The sequence below is a fragment of the Papio anubis genome, chromosome 6 (genome assembly GCF_008728515.1).
Source record: "Papio anubis isolate 15944 chromosome 6, Panubis1.0, whole genome shotgun sequence".
NCBI lineage: Eukaryota > Metazoa > Chordata > Mammalia > Primates > Cercopithecidae > Papio > Papio anubis.
This window is the reverse complement of record NC_044981.1, coordinates 51,905,695-51,931,051: the sequence shown is the minus strand read 5'-3', so window position 1 is coordinate 51,931,051 and position 25,357 is coordinate 51,905,695. Positions and strand designations below refer to the sequence as shown.

General features: G+C 41.1%; 1 protein-coding gene across 2 annotated transcripts in view; it reads left to right on the top strand.

The window, feature by feature from the left end:
• GCLC (glutamate-cysteine ligase catalytic subunit) overlaps positions 1 to 25,357 on the top strand; it is a 48,199-nt gene that overhangs the window by 1,033 nt on the left and 21,809 nt on the right. The window contains exons 2-3 of one of the 2 annotated variants that reach the window (XM_003897747.4): positions 21,560 to 21,672; positions 23,462 to 23,644. In XM_003897747.4, coding sequence (XP_003897796.3) covers positions 21,560 to 21,672; positions 23,462 to 23,644 — 296 coding nt within the window. The remainder of the gene's footprint in view (positions 1 to 21,559; positions 21,673 to 23,461; positions 23,645 to 25,357) is intronic. The other variant, XM_021937379.2, reaches the window with a different exon arrangement.

Genomic DNA, 25,357 nt, shown 5'->3' with positions numbered 1-25,357 from the left:
TAGAAATCAGGTCTTCAGGATGTCCACTTCTGCTCAACCTCATGCAGGTGTCTTTTTCTTAAACCTCTCCAACTTCTCATCTCCCCTCCCCTCCAACACACACACTTGATAGCTATAAATTGAAACCAGTAAATTACGGCTCAGTTTCCTACATGGGGGAGGAAACTTCCCTTTCCTGTTTAGTTCTAAGTGGGAAAGCATTTAGAGTTTCAGCATTAGGATTTGCTTGTGTCTTTCCATGGCCTAGGTCCAGCATCTAAACTTCACAAACCAGTGTTCTGCCTAGAGATGAAATGTCTCTAGATTCTCAGTATGTTGAACCATTGTTTATTGGAATGATCTGGAATGCAGCAATGTTAAAACTGTTGGTTTAGTGTCATCTGCCAAAACGTTTTGTGCCTTCCCTTTCTGTTTTTGAAAATTACATGTGTATGCAGTACACATTAAATGACTTCTTGAGAAGTCCATCTCTGTTTTTCTTGTTTTTAGTTTTTGCCTTAGCTGGCTTGCCACCTGTGTAAACTGTTTATCTTTTGGCCAGTGTTGTTATCACTCTTGGCCTAAGTGCTGAGGTGCTGTTACACCAGTGCAGAATATCTCCTTTCAAAAAGTTAGTTTTTTTTTTTTTTTCCTAAGATTGGGAGATAATTCTGCCTCCTACAGCTGAAGAAATTGTGCTGTTTTAAATTAGGAAAGTATGATGACTAGTAATTCACATTTCTACAAAAAGTGGTTTGTCACTTCTTTGAACAGAAAAAGCACAGCATGTGTTTTGGTGATGATTCTTCAGTTTTACTGTAAAGTTCATAGTTTCTTTACAGCATCTGCCATTTTGTATATTCATTTTTGTATTATGTGTCACAGGAAAATGTAAGACGAAATAGGGCAGGGACATAATGCTTGTTCACCTCTGTTTTCCTAGGTCCCAGCCTTGTGCCTGGCATCAGGTCCTTGTGGCATGAATGAGTGAGTGAATTACCATTTAAAGTTTCCACTGTATGGTAACTAGTCATTCTAGAGCAGTTCAAAGTTTGACATTTTTTTTTGTGCTGCTCCTTTTTTTTTTTTTTTTTTTGAGACGGAATCTTGCTCTGTGCCCAGGCTGGAGCGCAATGGCGCGATCTCGCCTCACTGCAACCTGTGCCTCCCGGGTTCAAGCAATTCTCCTGCCTCAGCCTCCTGAGTAGCTGGGATTACAGGTGCCTGCCACCGGGCCCAGCTAATTTTTGTATTTTTAGTAGAGATAGGGTTTCACCATGTTGGTCAGGGCAGTCTCAAGCTCCTGACCTCAGGTAATCCACCTGCCTGGGCCTCCCAAAGTGCTGGGATTACAGGCGTGAGCCAGTGTGCCCTGTGCTTCTTTTGACATTTAACTAGGTCTCTCTACAAAGACAGGCAGTTCATGTCTTTGGTAGTCATTGTCCCAGGTAGAAGTACATCAACAGGAAATTTGCAGCACAGTTGGAGCTCAGCAACTCATTCCCGAGACAACACCCCACCCCCCACCACCCCTCATCCATCTTCATCCCATTGTGTATTCCTGCAAGACCCTCCAGGAATCCTTAATCTTACCCTTTTAAAAAGGGCCTCTCCTGTTGGCAGGAAGAGCATTTAGAACTACCTATTTTAAGTGACTTTTGTAGTTGTTAGGTAAGTTGAAGTGAGAAGAGCTGAAGAGTAGAGTCTTGAAGTACATGTCTCTACTTTTAACAGGCTTTCATGGAGAGCTTTGCAATAGGTTTACCTCCTTCCCACTGTGAAAGATCAAGGGGCTTGGAAAAGAGTGGCAATAATGCAAACTTGTATTATGCATCTATAAAGAAGAGAAAATTGGACGCAGCATTTCAGCCAGGTCATAACACTTCTTGAAGAAATTATACTGAGCAGATCTGTGGAGAATTAGACTTTGATATTGTGTTAAGACTCTAATAATGGCTGGGCGTGGTGGCCTGTAATCCCAACACTTTGGAAGGCCCAGACAGGAGGATTACTTGAGCCCAGGAGTTCAAGGCCAGCCTGGGCAATGTAGCGAGACCCCATCTCTACAAAAAATTTAAAAATTAGTGGCGTGTGCCTGTGGCCCCAACTACTCGGGAGGCTGAGATGGAAGGATCGCTTAAGCCAGGGAGTTTGAGGCTGCAGTGAGCCGTGCTTGTTCAGCTGCACTCTAGCCTGGGTGACAGTGAGACCTTAGCCCCCCAGCCCCAAAAAAGATTTGATAACACTGCTCTTACCTTAAAATGTATAAATGATGTTCACTGAAAACTTTCTTCAGTGACTATTGAGACTATACCTTCACATTTCTTCTTCCAAATACTCTGTTATAAATACAAAGTTATAAATTGATTTTTTTAAACCTCATTTGAAATGCTGCTTTTACCAGCATTTTACTGTTTTATGATCTATCCTTTCTATTTCTCTAGACTATTTTGTTTTCCACATCTGCCTTTGTTCCCCCCCAACCCACTAACATATTAATGTCTTTTGGAGTGGTGAGTAAACAGAAACTGAGGTAGGAAAGTCATCTTAGATGAAAAACATAACCCGCTGCTCATTTTTTATTATTTTAAATTTGCTTCAGTTATATCTCTGGGTGGAGTATAGAATTTTTGAGAAGAATAACATTCCTGCCCTGAAGTGTTGATAGTTGCCTGACACAAAGGAAAGAATTAAGATTGTGAAGATTGCCCAGGTGATTAAGAAGAATCCCCACCCTACTTTTTCCTCCTGCAATGACACTTCAGTGAAACCTTGGTCTCCCCCCAGCTAGTTCTCCCTCCTACCCTTGATCTGGGATGCAGATACTAATTCTCCATTGTGGTACCTCTCTACATTTCTTTTTTTCTTTTTTTTTGAGACGGAGTCTTGCCCTTGTCACTCAGGCCGTAGTGATCTGGCTCACTGCAACGTCCGCCTCCCAGGGTTCAAGCAATTCTCTTGCCTCAGCCTCCTGAGTAGCTGGGATTACAGGCACCCAACACCACACTCGGCTAATTTTTGTATTTTTGTATTTTTAGTAGAATTGGGGTTTCACCATGCTGGCCAGGCTGGTCTTGAACTCCTGGCCTCAGGTGATCCACCTGCCTCGGCCTCCCAAAGTGCTGGGATTACAGGCATGAGCCACTGTGCCTGGCCACCTCTCTACATCTCTTATGGGCAAAGAGAAGGTGTGACTTTTTTTTTTTTGTGGGTTGAGGTTGGGAGGGTCTCATCATGCCTAAATATTTGCTGATGCCTCTAACCATTCCTCTAGCATCATCATCATGTCAACGTAATCTAATCACCCTTTTGTAAGATAGAACATTATTTTTCAGACAGCAGGTCATGATTCAGTAGTGGGTTGACGTACATTTAGAAGATTCCAACCAGGACTTTGTGTGTGTGTGTGTGTGTGTGTGTGTGTGTGTGGCAAGACACTTAACACAAGATCTACCTCTTTAACAGATTTTTAAGTGCACAAATACAGTATTGTTAACTACAGGGACAGTGTTGTACAGATCTCTAGAACTAGTTTATCTTGCATAATTGAAACCATGCTCACAGATTAGCAGTTCCTCAATTTTCCCCGCCACCCAGTTCCTGGGAACAATTCTGTTTTGTGAGTTTGACTCTTTTAGTACTTCATATAAGTAGAATCAAGCAGTATTTGTCCTTCTGTGACTGATGTATTTCACTTAACATAATGTCCTCAAGGTTCATCTAAATTGTCCCGTACTGCAGGATTTTCTTTTTTTTTTTTTTTAGGCTGAATAATATTCCCTTGCTTGTATGTACCACATTTTCTTCATTCTTCTGTCAGTGAACATTTAGTTGTCTCTACATCTTGGCAATGGTGAATAACTTCGATGAACACTGGAGTGCTAATATCGCTTTGTCAACAGGACTTTTTAAAATATTAAATGGGACAGGGTGAAGAATATTAATCTATCATACCATAGTAAGAATATTATGTAGAACTTCTGAGTTATCTTTTGAGGGGGTGTGTGAAGGGTAGGCTTGTGCATTGGATTGCATGTAAATTATTTCTTACAATGGTTCACAGTTGAAGAGTTTGAAGGCCACAGTCTCAGATTTATTTATTTGATGAGGTGAGCCTTGTGAAAAAGAACAGGTTAGCACTAATCTTTGCACGTAGTAGGAACTCACTGGTACACATTCTGAATAGAAGTCTGAAGACAGGTCAGAAGCCTAGTGGCTCAGATGCAAGAGAGCTTGTTTGTGTGCAGAAGCCTTGAGAAATAGCTGAGAAACAGGCTGGGCAGATAAAAGTGTGTGTGGTAGATAAAAGTGGGTGTGGTGGGTGGTGTGCCACGTGGAGATGAAGAGTGGCCCGCAGGACAGAAAGTGGTGTTTTGGATGTGATATGTTGGGCTTTATGGGGATCATATCAAAATGCTGCTTTTTATTGCTTACTGTTGCACTTATAGAGCCATGGACTTGGATCAAAAAAGACAAACATGAACTGAAAACTCGCCATAGGTATGGTTGGAAGGAGAGGCTGCCACTTTAGAAATTCTCAACTCTACTTACTAGGATAGTATTTGTCTCTTCACACCAGAAATAACTTTGGATTTGGGGTTCAGCTTGTGTTCTCGTCCAAGGCCGAAGTGGATTGTCTTACAGAGCTGCGTGTGTGCTGGCTTTTTGGAACTCGGGTATTTTCCTGTGAGAGCTCCAAGATCAGCCTGCAGATGCCTGTTTCACCTTTACTATGACAGGTCCTAACTCTAGCCACCATTTACTGTGCTGCTTCTGTGGGAAACACAAATTCTAGCTCTTAGGTTCCAGGAAGATACCTATGTTGCCCCAGGATGAGGCGAGGTGAGGGGGATATTCCTGGGTGCCCTGTTGCCTGCCGATAATACAAACAAGTAAGCACTTCCGCACAGTTCGCACACAGCTTTTCAGATATGGGTTTTGTTTGTAACTTAGGCACATTAAAAGACAGATCTGGGAAATCTATGATGTAAATGTAATAAATACGACTCCTGATTTTTTGCTAATCACTCCAGTGTTAGCTGCCCACCAGACCTTTTCAGCTACTTAGTGGCAGATGTATCATCAGAATTGAAATCTGTCTGACTCCAGGTCCAGTCCTTAAATATTTTACCAGGTTTTGGGTTATTTACAGTCATGAATTTCATTGAATTTCCTTTTGCAGAGTTCAAACTGTATAGGTTGTAGAGAGTCAGAAAACAACATTTAAAACTTATACTTCTTCTAAGTTTATAACCCAGTGCAGTGGCTCTTGAAGGCAAAAAGGTAAATTATCCTCTAGTTAGCAGAAAAGTCCATGTGAACTTTGAGAGGAAAATGCAATGTATCTTTAATCTTTATGAGCATGTTCTTATGTATAAAACAGAAATGGGATTTATTAAGGGCTGATATATCATCCATTGAGTTTGAACTTCCAATTTGCCTATGCTGGGTTCAGAATGCTGAAGTGACTATTTAGAAAATGCATAGCTTGCCAGGCATGGTGGCTTGTGCCTGTAATCCCAGCTACTTGGGAGGCTGAGGTGGAAGGATTGCTGGAGCCCAGGAGTTCATGGCTGCAGTGAGCTATGATCATGCCACTACTGCACTGTAGCCTGGGTGACAGAGTGGCACCCCATCTCTTTCAAACAAAAAAAGAAAGAAAATGCCTAGCTTATGAATGAATAAGCTTATGATCCTGTTTAAAAATACAGTCTTGAGCAATAAATCTAGAATGGACAAAAGCACAATTATTTGAGTCAAATTGAAGGTTCTCTATAGCTTTGGGCAAGTTGCTTACTCTCTCAACTTCAGTTCTGTCATCTATTAAATGGGGACAACACTACCTTCCTTTCAGGGTTATTGAGATTAAAAGAGGTAATATTAGCGAGATGGTTTGCAAGTGTCTAGCCTGTTAAGTAAAAACTCATAAATAGCCTAAACCATTTACTTAGAAAATTTAAAATATCTAGTATATCTTATTTAAATAGCTGTGGTCATTGGGGAATGAAACATTCCACATATGTAGGGATTTTTTTGTTTGTTTGTTTTTTACAGTTGACTGAAACTTGCTCATTCAGATAAATTCCATTAACAATAATTTTTTATCATATTTATTTCCTTTTTTAAAAATATTATTTATTTATTTATTTTTTCGAGACAGGGTCTTGCTCTGTCACCCAGGCTGGAGTGCAGTGACACCATCACAGTGTACTGCAGCCTCAGCCTCCCGGGCTCAAGCGATTTTGATCGCATTTCTAAGTTGTGCTTCAAAAATGCATTCACACAGGCTAGGCTTCTTAAAATAAGATATAGAGCACAAATTAATTATTTCTTAATAGGCATGACAAAGATTCAGGTTTCTTCTATAGGTCATAGCATATTCTGTAGCACAAAAAGCAAAGTTGTCGCATCTATCTTTTTTAGCTGTCACTGGACGTTGATTCAACAGCATTTATTGTCCATTAACCCCTACCCACCCCCCAGAAGTTCCCTTGTGCCCTTTGCACATGTGCGCATGTGTGTATGCTAGAGAGAGAGAGGGAGAGCACTTCAGTTGATTCTGGTTTTTCTTCAGACACCACCTTTGAGAAACTGCCTTAAAGAATGTGTGGTCATTAATTAGATGAAGGAGAGAAAGGAAGGCATTATTGCCAAAAGAACAGTGTAACACAGGAGGAGAGGTGAGAAATACCATTGGATAGTATGTGAAGGTTATTGTGCAGTTTGGTGTTGTAAATGCAGTGAATAGGTTTAGCCAGCTTATAGAGGTCTTTGTTTAGTTCTCGATAAGTAGAGGTTATGTTGTACTTTAAAAACATGAGAATAGTAGAATGGAAAAAAGTATATTAGTCTTCTATACCTATCTCCTACAGAAAAATCCTTTAAGACTTACCAGTTACTATGACCTACCATATCACTGTTGAATTCCTGCATGTTAAGACCCTACTGTCTTAGAAGTATGGTATTAGCAGATATACTCATTGATTGGTACTGTGTGTAGTTTCATTTTGAATCATAAACCTGAGTAACATTCAGTAAGACTCTGCATGTTCAGAAAAGATGTCACAATATTAACTGAGCCTCTAACATCAGTATTTATGTTTCTGAACATTTTTACATACTATCAAGGCTTGTGAATATATTATTAAAGTTAGAAAACTGTATATGAAGCATTACTGATGTTGCTGGTATTATTGGAAGGACCATATCCTAATGAGCTTGCTAATTAGTACTCTGTTTCTACATTTCATGATATAATCAGGTGTTTCAAAAAAAAAAAAACATTTAAACAGCTTTATTGAGTTATAAAGTTAACTGCACATATTTAAAATGTACAATTTGGTAAGTTTTGACATATGTATACATCATAAAATCACCTCTGATAATAAGTATATTCATTATCTCCAAAAACGTCATCATGCCCCTTTGGTAATTTCTTCCTCTCTCCATCCCATGCAACTGATTTGCTTTCTGTTACTGTAGTTTGCATTTTCTAGATTTTCATATCCAGGAAATCATAGTTTGCATTTGATATCTAGTTTCATATATCTAGGAAATCATACAGCATATACTTTTTTGGTCTGGCTTCTTTGGTTCTACATAAATATTTTGAGATCCATCCATGTTACACGCGTCAGTAGTTCATTCCTTTTCGTTGCTGAGTAATATTTCATTCCATGGATATACCAGTTTGTTGATACATTCACCATTTGTGTTGCATTCAGTTTTTCACTATTATAAAAAAATTATATGAACATTAACATACAAGTTTGTATGTATGGACTAATGCTTTTCTTCATCTTATTACCCTTGGAGTGGTGTATGTTAACTTTTTAAGGAAACTGTAATACCAGACTTTTCCAGGGTGGTTGTACCGTTTTGCATTCTCACTAGCGAGTATGCCAGTTCAGTTCATCCACATTCTTGTTAACACTGGTATGGGCAGTCTCTTTAATTTTAGCTATTCTAATAGGAGTGTGGTGGTACGTTATTGTATTTTTAATTTGCATCTTCCTGAAGATCAGTGATGTTGAGTATCTTTTCATGTGCCGATTTGTCACGTGTGTATCTTTTTTTGTGAAGTGTGTTAAAATCATTTGTCTGTTTTAAAACTATTGAATTTTGAGCGTTCTCTATATTTTCGATGTAAGTCTTATCAGACACATGCTTTGCAAACTTTGCAAATATTTCCTCTCAGTCTGTTTTCATTCTCTTTTTTTATTCTTTTTCTTTTTTTTTTTTTTTTGAGACAGAGTCTCACTCTGTGGCCCAGGCTGTAGTGCAGTGGCACAATCTCAGCTCACTGCAACTTCCACCTTCCAGGTTCAAGTGATTCTCCTGCCTCAGCCTCCCGAGTAGCTGGGATTACAGGCATGTGCCACCACGCCTGGCTAATTTTGTGTTTTTAGTAGAGGTGAGGTTTCACCATGTTGGCCAGGCTGGTCTCGAACTCCTGAGCTCAGGCAATCCGCCTGCCTTGGCCTTCCAAAGTGCTGGGATTACAGTCGTAAGCCACCACGCCTGGCCTTATTTATATTTTTAAGAGAAGACGTTTTGCTGTGCTGCCTAGGCTGTCCTAGAACTCTTGGGCTCAAACAAACCTCTGCCTCAGCCTCACAAGTAGCTGAGACTTAGAGGCATGTGCCACTGCACCTGGCTAATGGCATACTCTTTTGATTGCTGTGTCTTTATAGTAAGCCATGAGATCACATAGTATTAGCCCTCTGGCTTTATTCTTTTTCAACTGGTTTGACTCTTCTGGATATTTTGATTTTCCACATTTCCATGTGAATTTTAGAACCAGATAGGCAATTTCTACTTAAAAACAAACAAAAACCCTACTGGGGTTTTTTATTGGGATTGCATTGAATCTATAGCTCAGTCTGGGGAGAACTGACATCTTAACAATATTGAGTCTTTGAGTATATGAATATCTCTCCACTCTACTTACATCTTTAATTTCTCCCAGCAGTGTTGTGTAGTTTTTCAGTATAGGTCTTTCACGTCTTTTTTGTCATCCCTGAATGTTTCTTTTTTTTTTTTTTTTTTGAGACGGAGTCTCGCTCTGTCGCCCAGGCTGGAGTGCAGTGGCGCGATCTCGGCTCACTGCAAGCTCCGCCTCCCGGGCTTACGCCATTCTCCTGCCTCAGCCTCCCGAGTAGCTGGGACCACAGGCACCCGCCACCTCGCCCGGCTAGTTTTTTGTATTTTTTAGTAGAGACGGGGTTTCACCGTGTTCGCCAGGATGGTCTCGATCTCCTGACCTCGTGATCCGCCCGTCTCGGCCTCCCAAAGTGCTGGGATTACAGGCTTGAGCCACCGCGCCCGGCCCCTGAATGTTTCTTATGTTTCAGTTCTATTGTAAATGTTTTCCCCAGACCTTCACCTCCATCTCTTCCACCCAGGGAGTCCACTGGGCTCTACTTTACCTTCCTGCCCGTGACCTGGAGCCTCTCCCCAGGCAGTAAGTGGGGGAAATTGTAGAGCCCACTGATTTTCCCCTATATCTCAGGGATCCTTTCTTATCTGATATGCAGTGTCTTGAAAAGTATTCTTTCGTATATTTTCTCTTCCTCTCTCTTTATTTATTTTTGTTGTTGTTGTTGTTTTTTGGTTTTTCAGGTAGGGGGGTAAATTTAGCCCCTGTTACTCCATCTTGATTAGAAGTAGAATTGTTTCCCACTTTTCTATCCTTCTAGCTTTGTTCTCCTTTGTCTGTAAACTTTGTGCAAAGCTGGCTATCATTGTGATTTATAAGATACCTGCCATCACCAAGATTTAGCCAAGTTTGTAAAAGGTCAGGATTTTCTTTGCTCTGAAGCTACAGTTTTCATCATTTAGTATCTCTGTTATCATCCTGTGACTGGATATTTGGTTAAAGCACAATTATTTTGAAAGTTGACATACATTTTATGAATGGGCTTTAGTCTGAAGATCAGAGTCTAAGACCTGGGGTCATCCCAGGTTGTGTGAGCTTAGAAAACAGAGCTTAAGACTGGGCATGGTGGTTGACGCCTATAATCCCAGCACTTTGGGAGGCCGAGGAAGGTGGATCACTTGAGGTCAGGAGTTTGAGACCAACCTGACCAACATGGTGAAACCCCGTCTCTACTGAAAATACAAAATTAGCCGGGAGTGGTAGCACATGCCTGTAATCCCAGCTACCATGGAGGCTGGAGCAGGAGAATCGCTTGAACCCAGGAGGCAGAGGTTGCAGTGAGCTGAGATCGCACCACTGCACTCCAGCCTGGGCGACAAGAGTGAAACTCCGTCTCAAAAAAAAAAAAAAGAAAAGAAGAAAACAGAACTTAAATTCTTTGGACCATAATTTCCTCATCTGTAAGACTAATTAAAAAACTGTATCATTTCGTGTTTTGAATTGCATGTTTATATATATATACATTCTTTTAGTTGTATTTTTTAACAATTTTTAATTGTTTCAGAATACCTTAACACTTAATACTCTGTAACTTATGAAAATCGGTACATTCTACCAGAAGTGATAGAATTCATTCCCCTGCAACCTTTCAGGTTTTAGCATTTTCTTTGATATTACATACTTTACCATCAACTGAAGTAATCTTAATTATAATTAGTAATTATATTTATTAATATATATATAACTTATATATATAAGTTATATGTATTTATAATTAAGAAGTAATCTTAATTATAAAGCCGCAGATAATAATTTCCTAGAAATTCGGTATGGGAGTTAGAAGTATTGCTGTGTGTAGGCAGAATGATGGCAGGCTTTCAAGAAGTGGGGAAGGACAAGAAGCCTCTGGATTTGCCATTTGGGCAGGTACCGGGAGCATCTGGCAACACCATATCTGAACATATTAAGGATTTGGGAGAATAGCAGAAGTTGGTGTCAGACCAAAATAAATGCCACAAAGCCCCCATGCATGTTTTTACATTTCATATGATCCTTGAAATCTTGATTATAATTTTTAGAAGGAAACAGGCTTGCACTGGGACAGCATATGAATTTGGGTCACTTTGGTAGTATCTCTGTGGCTTAGTTATCACTGGTGTGTAGTGAAACGGAACAAGTGATGACTTAATCTCCACTTAATGGTTATGTTTCTCAGACATGGTTTGAAAAGACAAAGAAGGATGTAATGAGCCTCAGACTTATAGCCAAAAGGGTTCATTTTTGATACACCTTTATTGGCACTTGGAAAGTTTGGTTATCTGGGTTGGTATGTCCTGAGCGACATACCATAGAAACCTGAGCGACTGGGTTTCTACGGCTAAGGTTCTGCTCTGATGGATGATCTCTAAGGAACTTACTGTATTAGATTTTTGTGTCTGTTTTATGGTTAGAGTTTAGTAGTTGAACTTATTTCCACAATAATGCTACAAGAGAGCCCGCAAAACAGATGTTCCTAGTTACATAAATGCTCTTACAGACCCCCTGTTGTCTTTGTCCCCCTCCACCGAGATTCCGTTTTTAGGCCTTTGGATTCAGTTAACTCCTTTTTGAAGTGGATGGTGACTTAGCAGAATTCAGACTCTAAGGTGAGCGACTTCATGACGCTTTTCCAGGAAACTAGTAAAAATCTGGGCTCTAAGTCTGCTCTATTCAGATTAACTGCTGGCGGGGGCCCAGAGCTTCACAGAGATAGAAAAGGTCATAGAAGCTGCTGTTTTCTAGCAGACTTTTCAGCAGTCCTGCCTGAGCTAAGCAGAGTAGAACCCTGGCCTGTCAGTGTGTTAAGTTGTGTCTAGGGGTTACCATCTGTTGGCTTCACTACTCAAATAGAGCAAGAACTGGGAAGTAAACAAAAACTTTATTCCTGGAAGCATATTTGACGCCTGTATGCAGATCACTTTATACATAGTTCCTGTAAACTTGGTCATCTAGTTTCTCAGCTCAGGATGTACTGCAAGAAATTGAGGCAGAAATGAGAGGGACCAGTCCGGAGAGCAGCTGCCCAAAACAGGTCCAGATGTGGCCTTCCTGATGTGCCCCCAAGAGCCCTGCTCTGTTATAGCTGTAGTTAAAGAAGTGAAATTGCCAAAAACGTCCGAAGTCCTAATAAAAAGTGAAAGTATGTTTAGTATCTTCCTGTTGATAGCAGAAGGGGATGTAGTCAATTTTAGAAAGATTTCCACTCCTGTATATGTAAACTTTTTAAAGAAAACATATGCTCTAAAGGGGTAAGTTTTGGGTAATAAAATTAATTTGAATAAAGTGAATGTTCTGTGTTTGATGAGTAAAAGAAAAACGGATGGTCTTATACTAAGAGTTTCTGGAAGACTTTAATTTCAAAAACAGTAGTTTAGAACTGGAACTTCGGACATTGGGTTTTCTCTTATTTTCAGATGGTTTAAAAGCCAAAGACTACAACACATTCTGAGTGGCTATCATTAGGGAAAATTAAGGCTGCTCTGCGCAGGATAAATACCTTGTACAACTTTAGGAGGCACCAGGGTGGGTAGCACCCCTTGAAAGTGGAAAGGGGAAGGAGTTACCGTGCTGGGGGTTCAGCAAAGGTCTCTCTGAAGGAGTGGCACTTGACTTGAAGCACGCAAGAGCCAGCTCTTTGAAGTACTGAGGTAAAATCTTCCCAGGCAGAGGGAACAAAAGTGTTTCAAAGGCCTTGAAGTAATTGTTGTGGAGACAGAAAAGGCCAGTGTAGCTGCAACATGGTGTGGGGTTTGGAGGCTGAGAAGATTGGTCGTAATGCTCTTTAGGAGGGATGTTGAAGTTTCTACTGAGTGTGAGCCATTTAAAAGTTTTAAGGAGAGTGACTTGACCTGCTTGCTGAAGGGCCATGGTCTTCCTGACTGTAGGGTTGGTTACACAGTATTCCATGCTAGTAGCTTTCACCTTCGACTAAAACAAGTGCTCTGTGAAACATTTCCACAAAACAGCAGTTCCCTTCCCATGAGTGACATTCATATTTCTATTCTACCCTATTAAAAATTATTTTTTGTTATGTTGATCACAACTCATCATGGCCCACAAAGGAGCTGTAACCAACGTTTGAAAAGCACAAGACACTATTCTGTGTCCCTCAGTGTATCGCTGCCCTGGAGCTAGAAAATAGTAACCACTAACCCTTAAGTAGTACGGTGTACTTAATACTGTTTTAGCACTTTACATGCATTATTTTATGTAATCCTCCCCAGTAGCCCTGTGAGGCAAGTATTACCTCCATTCTGCAAAAACTGAAGCATCGAGAAGTTACCAAGATTCAAACTGATTGACTCCAAAGCCTGCCCTCTTGGCTGCTCCCCCACCTATTATCGCCTAAATAGGCAGGAGGAAAAGAGCTCTGTGACAGTTTTAATAGGCTCCAGACAGAGATGAGATTGAGAGTGGCGAGGAAGAGAAGGAAGAACAGAGAAAGCGATGGTGGTAATGTAGGAAGTAGGCTTTTTTTTTTTTTTATGAAAATATGAATATGTCATCGGCCACAGATACAGGCTTAAACATTTTTTGGTACCCCATAGCCGGTAATTCTCTTCTAGTGAAATACCAACACTCTTTCAAAACGATACCATTGAATATGCTTGGCAAAGTTCTCGGTCTGCAGGACAAATGCTAACAAGTTTAGTAATGTGACTGCAGCCTTCCCAGCTAATCTGCTGGCCAGCGAGCCCTGTGAAAAGGCAGATGCAGGACGAGCCCTTTCTGTGAAAATCAGGCTGACCTCATTTGATAGTTATGCAGCTTGTGCCAACCTCTTCCCAGGGCAGCAGGTAGCAGGCCAGAATCAGAACCCCAAGTCAGGAGCTTTAACTTTAATCTGAGATTTTCATCCTTTAGCATGAATTTCAAATACGGCAGGGAAGGAAATTGAATTCACAAAAACCTAAATCTTCCAGATCCCACAGGTTAGAATTCCTCTGTTGGTGGGATCTACTGTAACACCCAGGTACAATTCCTGAATGGGAACTGGACGCTGCCTTTATGAGATGTGGTTATGACAGAATGTCTGCACTCAGATTCGTATGATGGTGGAATGGCATTAATTGGAGGTCTTGAAGCCCTGTCATCCTGTCACTGGAGGCATAGGTGACCCCCACTGAGCACTAGCAGTCACTTTGGAGTTAGAATTCCTCCACGTAGCATTGACTCTCACTTAGTCTCTTTAGAAAGCTCTCTTTTTTTCTCTCTCTTCGTTGGGTTGGTTAGTCTAGCACCAGTTCCTAGGAACTAAAATCCTGAATTTCTCATAGGCAGTCTGTGAATTTAGGACAGCCTAGCTTATAACATGCCTTAGAAGGAAATCATGTGTGTGTTCTTGCTTGCTCAGCCCAGGAAGTACATCAGACCCTGAGCTGGGCACCACCCACTGGGGGGATGTATTCTCTCTAGCAATAGTCCCGCCCACGTGCTAAAGCCCTAAACTTTCCTGCACCTAGAGGGAGCCCCTGCAGAAATTGCCCATGACCCTCACCCGCTATGGTGCCCCAGCTCTGGCTACTGCAGGGCAGTTGATCCAAAGCAGCTTCTGTCTGGGGACCAGGATACTGTTTCTTGTCAACCACGTGGTGACTAGGACTCTAGCAGGGGAATACGTTCTTAGGAAAAAGCCAAGGAATTCACTTGTCCTTAGAACCCAGAAGCTATTGTACTAAAGTACAGATGTTTGGAGGTAAATAAGAACTATTCATATTTACAATGTTGTTTCTTTAAGAGAAAATGTGTTCTGGTTTAGGTTCCTAAATTACAGAGTACCTGGGTTATGCTGGTGGCCATAAGCAGACATCCCCATAGGCAACTTGATGTGCTATCTTTTCTGAGGTTAATTTGTGTAAGAAGACTGGTTAGGTTTTGCTAGATATGGTTCAGAAATAAAGTAGGAATGCCTTAATGTCTTTATAATTGTCAGAAAATTAAAACTACATATGCCTGAATTGTGGTAGCATGATGTTTAAAAAAAAAATCAGCCAGTGTGAATTCAGAGGCCCAGAAAATGTCTCATGTATCTGTGGAGCATGAAAGAGCAGATCTACATTCAAGGATTTCCTTTGTGCCAACAAGAATGAATTAGTGTGTCCAGGTAAAATTAATTTCAGGATTGTAGTTTCTCTTGGGTTTTGGTCCAGTGCTGCCTAGTACAACCTCTGCAGTAAGAGAAATGTTCTACTCTGTACTAACCATTAGGGAGTAGGAAACTGATTTTTTTGTTTTATGCTAAGTAATTTTAAATCCATACAGCCACATGTGCTAAGTGAGTAGCATAATGGACAACACAATGTTTTGCGTTCCTTTGGTGACAGGTGACATTTTCCCCTGTATGAGAGTCATCCCAGTTTACCCCGCAACTCTCATTGTCTTTCTGTATTTTATTAAAGTCTTGAAATTTTTCTCTTGGGTCTCGTATCACTAATCTAGGCATGTTAAGAATATTTTCTCTGTTTGGGCCGAGACAACGTTGAGAAAGTTACTCCACCTAATCCTATAGGAAATTAATTGATTTTTATGCAGTATTAAAATTGAGATTAATGTGTTATAAATAAAAAGCAGCCTGCTCTGTGCTACAGAAAACTAGATCAGGGAGAGGCCACATTTATTTTAATTTCTAAAAGTGTAAACCTTTCATAGTATCATGCGAAATTATTTAGTATGAATAGGCATTTCAAAGTAGGAGGAAAAAAACCTATTTTCTCAAAATATATGAAATGTTAGAAGAATTTGATACAGCTTTAGACGAGACTGCTAAAACATTTTCTTTTTGGAACATAGTACAATTTAATTATTACAGTATCCACAGTCATCAGTTTAAAATATAGTTGTGTGTGTGATGTTATGTATGTATAGTGTCATGTACACAAAAGCACACACAGTTTCTACTTTGTACTTACTGGTCCCCTAAAAGTGCTTGGAGATTACCTTGTGAAACAGTGGTTTTCATATTTGTGATGTCATCATTAGACATATCGAACATGGGAGTCCATCTTTAAAAATCTGAGCCATATGTAATTTTATTACATCTGTGTTAGAATCTCATACTCAATTTTCTACTTTTTAAAACACAGCTCCTCTTTTAGCCTTGTCATTCAGGTTGTCCTATGTTACTGTGGGTGTTTAAAAATAAAGTAATATCACTATGGCTAACACCTCTTTGGGTGCTCCAAGTTTGGGAAATGAATGCCATCCAACTTGATGGTTGAGATTTCTTTTAAAAAATATTTGTCATTACCATTTTGCTATGAAACAGTCTTCTGGACAGAAGGCATAGCCCCTAACTTTAAAACAGTTTATAACCTAGAGGGTGACTACTTGGCATGATCGCTGCGGGGTGGATGCAGTGATCTGCATCTTTGACAGGCGAGAGGGTGATTGTGCTGCAGTCAGTGGTGCAGCTCCCCTGGGGGACAGGATCCTGATGGGAGGTTGAATTTTATGTTGAAGAATCCCTAGACCCTCACCTTTGCCTAGCCAGTCCCCATGTCAGGAATCAACTTAAATTTAAATGGCACTTCCTCTGGGAAGCCTTCTGATCTTCTAGACTGGCTTAGACTCTGCTGTTACATATGTACAGCTCTCTTTGGTCATTTCGAGTGCTCGTTCAGATAATTCAGCAATAGCGTGTTATTGGCTGTCAGTCCAGCCAGTGTAAGCCTGAGAACAGGAGCCACATCTGCCTGGCTCTTCACAGTATTCCCAGCACCTGCTTAGCAAAGGGCTTTGTTGAATGGATAAAAGGACAAAGGGGTTAGTGCTGGGGGTTGGAGGGCAGAGAGTGTGTCCAGCAAGACGATGTTTTTTTGGCACTGATGAGTCATCAACTCTAACTAGAGCCTTCGTCCTCAAAATGGTTGCAGGCTTGTTTAGGAGTTAGTGTAAGGAGAAGACTAAGTCTCTGAGAAGCAACAGGTGGTTCTAGCAAAAGGATCAAAACTATTGCTTGGGCCAGTGCAAGAGAGCCAGCAGTGTGAAATGGAAGAGCTGGCCCTGAACCCCAGATGTCGGTAGGGGGACTGAAAACCCCGCCCTGCACACATACTGTACCTGGACTAGGTCCTGGGGAGCCCTTCACTGTCTTGCCCTCTTGGGCTGACCACCTGAATACAGATCCTTCCCAGGGTGTAAGGAGGGGAAAGTCCTCATGCTCCCTCTGGGAGGAATGTAGGACCTCACAGCTCGTAGTCTCTGAAGGACTTAGTGTAGGTTTCTTCTCTTAAGAGGTCAAGCATATGATGAGTTAAATAGTTTGAGAGGGGAAATTCCTTCGTCTCATTTACACAGAAACTGACAAAGGAACTTTCTCCCTAAATGGGGAACTGCCTGTAACTGCTCTGAGTATTATAGAACTCTGTATTGTTTCCTAATTAAGCACTGTTTTTACCTCTAGGAGTAGATATTAAGATATAAGTATTTCATAAAATACCCAGCCATTCCTCAAATTCTTTTTTTTTTTTTTGAGATGGAGTCTCGTTCTGTCACCCAGGCTGGAGTGCAGTGGCGCGATCTCGCACAGGCGCCTCCACCACGCCCGGCTAATTTTTTGTATTTTTAGTAGAGATGGGGTTTCACCATGTTTGCCAAGATGGTCTCGATCTCCTGACCTTGTGATGTGCCCACCTTGGCCTCCCAAAGTGCTGGGATTACAGGCATGAGCCACCGCACCAGGCCCACTGTTCCTCAAATTCTAAGCTCCCTGAAACTCTTACCCTTAAGGTACAATATCAACATGTTTTTAAAAGAAAGAAAAGAACATTTTTATACCAGTGGTAAATGCCGTTTAAAGACTGAAATCCTAAAAGCTTGTATTTACTCTTATCTTAAACTTCTTTGTCACAGGTATTTTCACTGTCTGCTGTATATTCAGCATTGTACTGAGTACTTACATCGCCTCCATTAAAATTATTTCTTTTTATTGGCCTAATTTCAGATTAACATAAAAGTACCTCACCCTTGTTTAAACCTGCATTAAATGACTTGGATTATTGTGTCCGGAGTGTTCCTAGCAACACTATTTCACACATAAAGCAAAGTACATACTAGGCTTTTGTATGTGTCTTTGTCCTTGGTTCAACAGCTCAGAGATAGTAGTGTATTAGTGACTTTTATTCTGGTCTTTTATATGTGTCTTTGTCTTTGATATGACAGCTGAGAGTAGTGGCTTTTATTCTAGTAGGATAAAGTTTAGCCTTTTAGCAATAGAAATCCAAGAGATTTTAATTTTCATTTGTAAAAATAGTGCACATTTAAAATCTGAATGCCTTGCAAAGTGGTCAGATATTTTTATTGGGTCTCCTCCCTCAGTTAAAAGGACAACTGATGGGTGCCAAAAAACAGTATCCCAAAGCCACCTTCAGGACGTTGTAACCTGTGTATTGCAGAGAATAGAGCTCAGTGGGCATTTTTCCCCCTACTTCCAAGATGATATGTTAATTACACAAGTTTGAATTGTTGCTCTGCAACCCATTTATAATACTCTTTGGGTTTATATGCTTTTGGAGTTGTATATGTGTGTAAAGTATGTAAATATATTAGATGTTGCTGCAATTCTGGGTTTATAGCCTAAATGCTATTCAAAGTTAGAAAGCCAGTACAATTTTATCCTTGGAATCAGTGTTGTGATACAGAAAGGCATCTGTTTTAAGATTTTCTTTTGTATATTGTTCCTCTTATCCTTTGGATTCAAAACCGAAGTTTAGGATGGGGATACAATCCAGCAATCATAAAATAATGTATTGGGGCTTTAGATGTTTTATATTGGAAAAGCGTTGTCTTAATGTATCACTTTTTATTATCACCAGTCATCTAGGTTATTGCGTTCAACCCCATTTCAGCTCTAGTTTGGCTTTTAAAGATGTGGTTACGATTCAGAATGCTCATATAGACAGGCTCTAATCAGAAATAAACATAAATGTGTTGAGGTGGTGGGGTTGTTTAACAAAAAGCTAAAAGGTTGGAGAACCTCTTTGAGGACTAGTGCAGAAAGATCAAGATGACTGCAGAGAAGGAGCACTTCAGAAGGCATTAAATTTTAGTTTGAAAAACCTTCAGGAAATTCTTGAGGCTTCCAACTGATTATATTCTATTGAAAAGTAAATTTGGTTTTCTTTGTCATTTGGTAAATATTCTGATGTTTTTCTGTTTCATTTGCTTAATGAGATCATGAAGTGATTATACTTTAATTGAGGAGAGTTTGGTTTGTTAACATTTTAAATGTCATCCATTTGGCTGATGTTTAAAACGCAAAATGAGCTTGAACTTTTTGTTCTTTTGCCCTACCCATGTTTGAAACTTGTGGGCTAAGAATGAATTTGAAAACTAAGGATTTCAATTTTTTTCAAAGTTAGGAAACTAACAGAAGTCATTGCGACTTAGTTTATATCATTGCTACAAGTTTTTGCTCATTTGGTAAAAAATAAATGATGCACTCAGTAAGCAAGGAAGTATCTCTTAGACTTTCTTTAGGAAGCATGTTATCTAGTTAAGCAAATAACTTAATTCCAGTAGCAGATGCCAGGCAGATCAGTTGGAGTCTAAGTGAGTGATAGAGGAAGTACTGAAGAAGGAACATTTCCTCCTGGCTGGGAGTTAGGAATGCTGCATAGAATAAGTGAGTTCCGTCCTGGGCCTGAGGGATGGGCCAATTCATCTGTTTAAATCTATGACTGTAACTACTGTTACAGCTCGGCTTCCATGATACAATGTTAGGACCCCTTCCATAAAATAAAAGCATCATCAATTTGAGATAGTTTCAACCAGCAGTATCACTTTTCCCTGCTTCATATAGGTTAACTAACAATTTTATAAAAAGCTTATCTTCACTTACCAAGATTGGCACCCTCTACAGTCCTAGCAGCAAGGTGTGCTGGGCCTTGAGGCCAGACGGGGCTGGCTTCAAATCCCTGCCTGACACTTGTGGCCTTGTGTAGCTTACCTCTCTGAGCCCCTTTGCCCACCTGTGAAATGGGTGATCATGCCTACTTTTGCATGCTGGGTTTGAAGATTAGGATTCATATATGAAAGTGTATCCTTTCTCATTATACTCATTTAAAGATTAACTTGTATCTTTTCACATACCCATTCTGAGACTTAACCAAGTTTCCTGTTCCATCAGGTTTTAGCTATTCTGGAGTCAGAGATCTATAGATGGTATCTTGCAACCTGTAATTGTTGTTGCGAACAGTTCCAGATTCTGCAGCCTAGTTTTTTAGTCAGCTGACACTGAGTGATTGTGCAGGTGGAGATCTCATGTTTCTGGTTCACGTACCCAAATCAAGCAGCCTTTTCCATTTCCTGAGCAAAAAGATTCTGATGAGAGCTAATAAAAGTTGATTGAAAGTTTATTTTGTTGTTGTTTAAATCTGCTAGGTTATCTCCTATAGTTACTAACATTTTTTTCCCCATTATAATCATATTACTTGGCCCGTAATGTTTCTGTGATGAGGGTGAATGACCCAAATGCCTTCTAAGACCAGGGAAATACACATAAATAAGGGAATAAACTGTAGACAGTGTGCACCCCTGAGAAGCAGACAGCGCAGCTGCACAGTCACAGGCTCGTGCTGAGCTTCTGGGTATTGTTTTAAGACTGAGAAACTAGATTTACATGTGAAATGTCTGGGAAATAGTGGATATACTGTTGCTTGCCTTTTTTTTTTTTTCTTTCCTAAACTGCTATTGTAGGCCAAACCAAATACACCGTGGCCTGGTTTGCTTTGTGAGGAGTCAGTTTCCTACCTCTGTAGTAACTGTCTTGGTGCCATGTGCAAAGGGTACATTCAAGGGTTTGCCTGAATAATTCTGTATCTTTTCACTTACGTATGGATAGTGGATGTTTTGTTTCAATCACACATAGTGATTCATAATCTTCACTGTTCACGCCAACTATCATGATTGAAAGCATACAATTTCAGGAAAAACAAAAGTAGGTTCTAGTTGTATTCTGCCCAGAAGTCTGACTTTGGTGTTTAAGTCTTTATTTTTATTAGAATTCCACCAGGTATTGTTAATAAGTGCACTAGTGCACCCTGCATTGTAAATTGTATATGGTTTCAGAGTGGAGAATTTGTCTTAAATTACTTGAGATAAACCAAAATTAAATTGTTGAAACCCCTAAAATAACTTCTCCACACAGTATATTCATGGTTATGGTTTAACTCTCCAAAGGTGGGACTGGTAGTAGGATTATGAAAGTGTAATCTACCTTACTTATTACTTTGCCAATAAGTAAGCATAAGCTACCTTGACTGCAATGTCCAGATAACCTCTTTCTTAAACTTATAATAAGCCAACTGAGGAAATAAATTTTAAAATGCAGCTTCTTTTTTACAACAGCAGTTTCCAGAATCTTTGCTCCAAAATACATCTTTTTTGATGTACAGCTTGTCAAAATGGGTATCGACCTTTCCATAGGATATTAAGTAGGACAGAGGAAAGAAGGGGTGGAAGTGGCACTACTGACTGATCCTTTCTGCAGGTTTCCATATTATGCATATGAACACTTATTTTGTGCTGTACTGTAAGCAGTTGTGACTGACTGGAGTTACTGTGGATCCTTTACAGACTTCACGTTTCCTTGCCTTTTTCTTCTGGAGGTCACCCTGAAAACAAGTCTGGAAGAATGTTAATTTTTCTCACCTTTATTTTCAATAGGTGGAATACATGTTGGTATCTTTTGATCATGAAAATAAAAAAGTCCGATTGGTCCTGTCTGGGGAGAAAGTTCTTGAAACTCTACAAGAGAAGGGGGAAAGGACAAACCCAAAGTAAGCTCTCATATGCTGATTTAGTGTTTCTGAAACTGCTAAAACTACTAGAATGTGGAGGTTTTTTCTCAGTTATTGGAGTCAGGGTAGCATAACAGTTAAGAGTATAGGCTCTGGTGCCGGGCGCGGTGGCTCAAGCCTGTAATCCCAGCACTTTGGGAGGCCGAGACGGGTGGATCACGAGGTCAGGAGATCGAGACCATCCTGGCGAACACAGTGAAACCCCATCTCTACTAAAACTACAAAAAACTAGCCGGGCGAGGTGGCGGGCGCCTGTAGTCCCAGCTACTTGGGAGGCTGAGGCAGGAGAATGGCGTGAACCCGGGAGGAGGAGCTGCAGTGAGCTGAGATCCGGCCACTGCACTCCAGCCTGGGCGACAGAGCAAGACTCCGTCTCAAAAAAAAAAAAAAAACAGAAAAGAGTATAGGCTCTGGTTTCAGGTTGACAGAGTTTCAAATCATGGTTCCTTTACTCAATAGCTGAATAACCTTGGGCAAGTTACTTAACTGTTCTGTGCCTCAGTTCTCTCGTCTGTAAAGATAATAGCACTACCTACCTAAGGTGTTGGAATTAAGTACATTAATATATGAAGCACTTTGTACAGTAAACTAAATATAAAGCCTGTTTTTTATTAAAATATTTTTGGGAAAAAAATGTATTGCGGAAGCGTATAACTGGGATCACAAACCATGGTGCAAGATATAACTTGCAGATGGGTTTTGTTGGCTAGCATGATGTTTTTCTTGTTTGTTTGTTTTTTGAGATGGAGTCTCGCTCTGTCGCCCAGGCTGGAGTGCAGTGGCGCGATCTCAGCTCACTGCAAGCTCTGCCTCCTGGGTTCACGCCATTCTCCTGCCTCAGCCTCCCAAGTAGCTGGGACTACAGGTGCCCACTATCACGCCCAGCTAATTTTTTGTATTTTTAGTTGAGATGGGGTTTCGCCATGTTAGCCAGGATGGTCTCCATCTCCTGACCTTGTGATCCGCCTGCCTCAGCCTCCCAAAGTGCTGGAATTACAAGCATGACCCACCGTGCCTGACCTGGCACGTTTTTAAGATATTCCTGTATTTAAGGAGAGAGACGGGGAGGGAAGGGGAGTATATCCTCCTCTGTTCATTTTCCACTCATTCGTTTTGGGGAAGCTGCATTTGAGTTTGGAGGGCAGCACTGAATTGAAAGAACCCTTAAGGCTTCATCACCTTCTCTGCAGAGTAGGTTAGTTTGTCCTGGACAGTGAATGCTCTGTGTGCATTTTCAGTTATTTATAAAAATTTTGCGTCAGGCACGGTGGCTCACGCCTGTAATCCCAGCACTTTGGGAGGCCAAGGCAGGCGGATCACTTAAGGCCAGGAGTTCGAGACCAGCCTGGCCAACATGGCAAAACCCCATCTCTACTAAAAATACAAAAATCAGCCGGGTGTGGTAGTGCACGCCTGTGATCCCAGCTACACAGGAGACTGAGGCACGAGAATCACTTGGACGTGGGAGGCAGAGGTTGCAGTGAGGCAGAGGTTTCAGTGAGCCGAGATAGTGCCATTACACTCCAGCCTGGGTGACAGAGTGAGACTCTGTCTCAAAAGAAAAAAAACATTTTGGACCCAATACTTGTTGACCCCTTATGTAGTTGTATAGCTATGTTAAAGTAATAATCACTGAGAACTATGAAGGAGTTCTTAGCTTCATTTATACCTAATGGTTTCTACACTTTTAAAGCAACTTTAAAAACTTAAAAATTGAGCAGACTATAGCAGAAGAATAAGATGGAACTAAATTATTTCTCCTCCATAGCCATCCTACCCTTTGGAGACCAGAGTATGGGAGTTACATGATTGAAGGGACACCAGGACAGCCCTACGGAGGAACGATGTCCGAGTTCAACACAGTTGAGGCCAACATGCGAAAACGCCGGAAGGAGGCTACTTCTGTATTAGAAGAAAATCAGGCTCTTTGCACAATAACTTCATTTCCCAGGTTAGTTCCTATATTAACATGCCCCAGCAGATCTCTCGGAGATACAGGTAATGAAAAGAGCAAGTCATAACCCAGGCTTTCCACCCTATAATCCCCATACGTTACAGACAGTTTATCTTTTATACACTGCACTTGATAGACTCTGTAACAGTAGAGCTGCAGGCACGGTTGCATGCCAGCTTCTGTCAGCTGTGGCGGCTGCACCGTGGTGAGCACACTCAGTGGGGCTCAGTGGGAAAGACCAGGATACTGTGATGACAGACCAGCAGCGTGGCCGTGTCTGCCGCAGGCGAGGGTGGAGGGAGCAGCAGGCCTGCCACACAGTTCTGACTCTGTAAGCAGTAGCCAGAGCTTCTGGAATACTATCCCCTGGTGACTGTGATGGTTGTGCCCTCACGCACTTTCAAAAAGGAGCATTTACCTACTAGCATATGGTGGCTTCAGTGGCAGATCGGAGGGTCTGTGGTGCGCCCAAAGCGCTATCGATACCGATGCTCTATGAACAACATGAGTCATTAGGTCCTTGCATATTGTCCTGAAAAGAAGATTTAGGGTTTGTCATCAAATCTAGTTATGACCAAAAGTACATAAAAGTAAATAGTGAAATTATGTTCTTCGCTTAAAATGAGGTACATGAATATCATATGTATTATACATAGAACCCCTATGTAAAAATACATTTCTGTCAAAGCATGAATGTGATTTATCTATGCTAGGTGTCTGTCAGATTGTGACAGTATACTTAGCTCCTCAAAGTTCAAAGGAGCTCTGGGGGTTGGTATCCATGGTGGAGAGAACACTTTGAACTATTTTTATACCTTTTCTCTGATAAATGTCCATCAGCCATTCAGGGTCATATCATTGGCCTCAGAGGGGCATTTAAATGGGAATTTTATTGTTTTTTATATCTCTATTGTAACATCTAAATAGTTGAAAACTTATTTAACCCAGCCATCTAACATTTATAGAAGCATCTCTATTTCTGTGATCCCTTCGTTCTATATGTACAGGCCACTTCCCTCCCTCTCCCCACCAGAAGGAAAATCCCAGCTGGGTGAGGTGGACAGATTTGTTTTGATTAGAGTGGGGACATTTCTTCGACTTAATGTTTGAAAGAGGAGGTAAAAAGTCACTGGCCCTGCCATTCACTCAGACACTTGAGTGCCTGCTGCAGGCAGAATGGGCATGCTCTCATGAGTGAGGATGGACAGATTTGTCTCTGTGGAGCTGGGGGGACGAAGGACAATCAAATACCCATAGATTCAATACGTGTCAAAGTGGGGCCATGCTAGGAGGAGGAGATGGGGAGCAAAGAGTACAACCTGAGTATCCAGTGGACTCTGGTGGGTGGAGGGAGAGGGAGTGGCATGTCCAAGATTCCAGGAGGAGTGAAATAGGAATGGGGAGCGGAGGAAGGTCTTAGGGAGGGGAAGCGGTGTGTGTAGAAGTCCGAGGATGAGCCAAGCAAGCGGGGACTTCCTGGGAACTAGAAGAAAGCAAGCTGGCCAGTGTGACTAGGAGGCTGAGGAGGAAGTGCAAGTATGGGGTAAATGGAAGCTGGCAGGTAATTGGCAGGCAGGTCAGGTTAACCACAAATTTTAGTCGTTCTCCTAAAAATAGTTGGAGGCCTTGGGAAGGTTGGGTTGGGCGAATGGCATCCCCTTTTTGCTTTGCAGCCCTCGCTTGGGCTGTAGGTGCCAGGGCTTACTAGGA